Here is a 3,760-nt window from a genome sequence, read left to right as displayed (position 1 = left end):
ATCTTGCTAGAAAAAGTAAAAATATTTTTATACTTTTTATATATTTTTTATATTTTGATCTACTCTCATAATAAAATGACTAGGGCCATGTAGATTACATATGTCTATCCTCAAGCCCTGTACAAATACAATTACAATTACAATATACTAGCCAACAGCGACAGCACTTTGATAGAGGGAACTGCTATCTGCTAAGATCTTATCGTCCCGAATGCGAAGAAAGAATGAAGAAAGAGTAGGAGAAAACCAGCCGTTTCGTGAACGAATCTCATGAAATCCGCCCCAGCGGGAATCGAACCCGCGATCTAGCACTTACATGGCAAGTACGCTTTATTCTCCTTAAAACTTCTAATCACTGTGTAAAATTTGATATCTGTTTTAAAAAGTTCTAATTACCATGTATTGTATGACTTGATATCTGTGTTTTCCATAGTGATACCTCATCAGGGCCCCCCCACCAAGCGAATACACAAGGACCCCTCTCTGTCCTCCTCCATCACCCCTCTGCCCCCCGCCAGCCTAGGTATTAGCCCCATGGAGCTAGACCACGCCCCTGTCAGCCTCCTGCCCCCGCCCCCCACCGCTATGAGTCTTCTTAATGGAGGGGCGGGAGGGGCCTCACCTAGCAAGAGAATGAACCCCATGTCGTCTTCGAGTAGGGGAAGGAAACAGGTGATCTCTTGGATGGACGCCCCTGATGACTTGTACTTCCGATCTACGGACCTGAGCAAGTGAGTAAACACTCTTTTGTTGGTTGTAGCTTCCAATTTTATTACTTTCCTTGACTATAGGAAGAAACAGGTGATCTCTTGGATGGACGCCCCTGATGACTTGTACTTCCGATCTACGGACCTGAGCAAGTGAGTAAACACTCTTTTGTTGTTTGTAGCTTCCAATTTTATTACTTTCCTTAACTATAGGAAGGGATATTTTCGAAACGGGATATTTTGTCAAGTAGCATTATAACTGGACTAGGTATTCTAATTCATTCTCCAGTTATAGGAGGGAAAGTTCGCGCTATTTTGACCGCTTTTCATGTCTTGAGAGATATAGAAAAAAAAATCCTATAGCAAGGAAAGTCGGGTGATCTTCACACCAGATTTTTGTCAAAGTGAAGTCCAAGACCGTTTTGCATTGAGTATAACTCTGGAACTGTTCCTCCGATTTTAATGAAAAGCGATATACGTATTTTCCTTTCACAATTATCACTGTGGTATTTTTGGAAAATGGGGAAAGGGGAATGTCTCATATATAGAAAAAAAAATCCTATAGCAAGGAAAGTCGGGTGATCTTCACACCAGATTTTTGTCAAAGTGAAGTCCAAGACCGTTTTGCATCTAGTGCAACTCTGGAACTGTTCATCCGATTTTAATGAAAAGCGATATGCGTATTTTCCTTTCACAATTATCACTGTGGTATTTTTGGAAAATGGGGAAAGGGGAATGTCTCAGGCACAGTATAAATTATTATTATGTTTGTTTTACAGGCGAGCTCGGAAACAGTTAACCGTTACAGAATTAAGGAAGGCGGCAAGGAAACCATGGAGAAGATTAATAGGTAAGTTAAAACGAGACTCGTGTGTCCTCTCCATAAGAAAAGAATCGTTTCACAATTCACATACAATTCGATGGTTGGAATAGATCTTCACAAAGTTAATTAGTTTTCAATCAAGTATTTAAAAAAAAGCAATACATATTATAAATGAAAGGTAGTCTTTATTCCAACTATGCGCGAGGAAAATCATGGATCTGTATTCGGAACTTACCTTAAAATAAATCCGAGTTTTCGACGTCTTGCGTTTTGTGTGTTATTGATCTTAGTGAAATACCTCAGTGGTGTGGTTGTTAGCGCGGTGGACTTCGGATCTGGAGGTTCGTAGTTCGAGTCCGTCCAAGTCATGTGACGAAATTTAGCAAGGTGTATTGATCTGAACGACATTTGTGACGCATTCGTGCTTTATACTATTGAAATGCCTCCCCAATTTTAATCTTATCTCTCTATTCTGCAGGTAAGATCTACCCAAGTACAGATGCTCCACTGCTGTCTCATAGGACTATCGTTAGCTCAAATAAGATCCCTTCCTAGTGGTTTGATCCGTGTTCAATTGATAGACAAACACATTGAGTGGCAAACGGATCAGATGAATTCCACAACCCCCCTGGTTAGAGCACTTGTGTTAAGAAACGTTCGGCGTGACAACTTCCAAGTATATTTATTAAGTTGAGGGGAAAAAATCGAAGGAAAAAAAAAATCACTATCATTTAACCATTGTGGCTAGAGAATTTTCTCAAGTCATTGTAGTGGTTAAATAAAAGGAACTTCGAGTTTCCTTTGCTCTTGATATACGGTGCAATTTCAGAGGGGTGATTTAACGAATACCCAATAGGTAATGAACAAGTTTTTGGGGACGAACTGTTTAAAAATCATTAGTGATTGGATCGTAATTGCTCATCGACTTTTAGCTTTTATTAGGATGTTTTATAGTCTGTATAATGTAATTTGAAATGAGACGCTGACAAAACTAAAGTTAACTATTTTTTCAAAATATGTTTTAGAAGTTTTTTGTGTGAAGTCACGGAATTGACTAGAAAATGGGTGGTACATTATGAATCTGTGTTCACAATAATGAACTTCATATTTATTTGGTTGACTTTCCCCACTTGCGAAATTAAATTTGAAAAGGATAGCTTTATAATGGTCGAGGTATGGGATTTTAGGCTTTAAAGAGAAGAAAGAAAAGGTTGCACAATTTGAAATAGGATTTTTATATATTATCTGTTCTCTATTTATACGTATGTTTTTATGTATGTATCTCTAAAATTGTTTAATTGTGACCATAATTTTCACAAGTTTCAATACCCAAATGTTTCGTACTTAACAGTTATGCAGTTATCTTCTGTAGGATAAAATGAAATCGAATTAATGTATTACTTCAAATATGAATTTTGGTGAAGGCACATCCATGGCACATCCATTTTTATGGAAGATTGCACAAAAATTTCGATGTTGAAACTTGAAGTAGGTATTTTTTCTCTGTTTTGTAATTAAAAATTTCTATGATTTTTTTATGATGTACATAGTATAATATATTTTATCTGCCCTTATAATTCTCATGTAAAATTCTCAAAAATGGTGTCTGTCCTAGAGTAAGAAAATTTCGTAAAGGTTTTCCATTATCCAGAAGGTAAACTCAATAAGAATCCAGTGCGCCCTTGCTTGTCAGACTTGTAGTGTTGCAAATTTGGTCACATACTCACCATTAACCCAATGAAGATCATGATAGATATCTGACACACAGACGTAGGTAATGGTAGAAGTCTGTTATTAGGGTTTAAAATAATAAAATTACTAAAACTACTGGTTATCTTCTGGTTGTATAGGAAAGAGAGACCTCTCTACTGTATTTTTATCACTTGTACATAATTATTTGAAATAAGATTAGCTGTTCATTTGCTACTGACCCTCTGTTTCCTTGACCACAGTTCTTTGATTGTGCTCAAGTGGTTGAGGGCTCTTCCTCTGGATACATTTTATCCGAGTGCAAAACACGTTTACTGTAAATTTTTTTTTTTGTTGACATTCTATGAAGTATACTAAATGAAATCATTGATGCCATAACTGGTACAATCCGTTACTTATGTAGGAAAGGTTTCAAAGTTCTCTCATTTTCCTCATAAAACTGCAATAATCTATTATTTTATCGTTGTCAATATGTATTTATTATTGTATCATGGTTTTTATTATACGATTTTTTTATATG

The 3,760-nt window shown here is 36.5% G+C and overlaps 1 protein-coding gene across 1 annotated transcript; it reads left to right on the top strand.

The window, feature by feature from the left end:
- Nucleotides 1-433: 433 nt before the first annotated feature.
- LOC108251824 (metastasis-associated protein MTA3) lies at nucleotides 434-3,299 on the top strand (the record flags this gene model as incomplete). Its single annotated transcript, XM_008486841.3, is given in 3 exon segments — nucleotides 434-731; nucleotides 1,487-1,557; nucleotides 2,009-3,299. Coding segments are annotated over 3 exon segments (446 nt in total), but the record flags the coding sequence as incomplete, so codon positions are not given.
- Between the last annotated feature and the right edge of the window lie 461 nt (nucleotides 3,300-3,760).

Source organism: Diaphorina citri, unplaced genomic scaffold, assembly GCF_000475195.1.
Source record: "Diaphorina citri unplaced genomic scaffold, Diaci psyllid genome assembly version 1.1 scaffold5835, whole genome shotgun sequence".
NCBI lineage: Eukaryota > Metazoa > Arthropoda > Insecta > Hemiptera > Psyllidae > Diaphorina > Diaphorina citri.
This window is presented reverse-complemented; position numbering and strand designations above follow the sequence as displayed.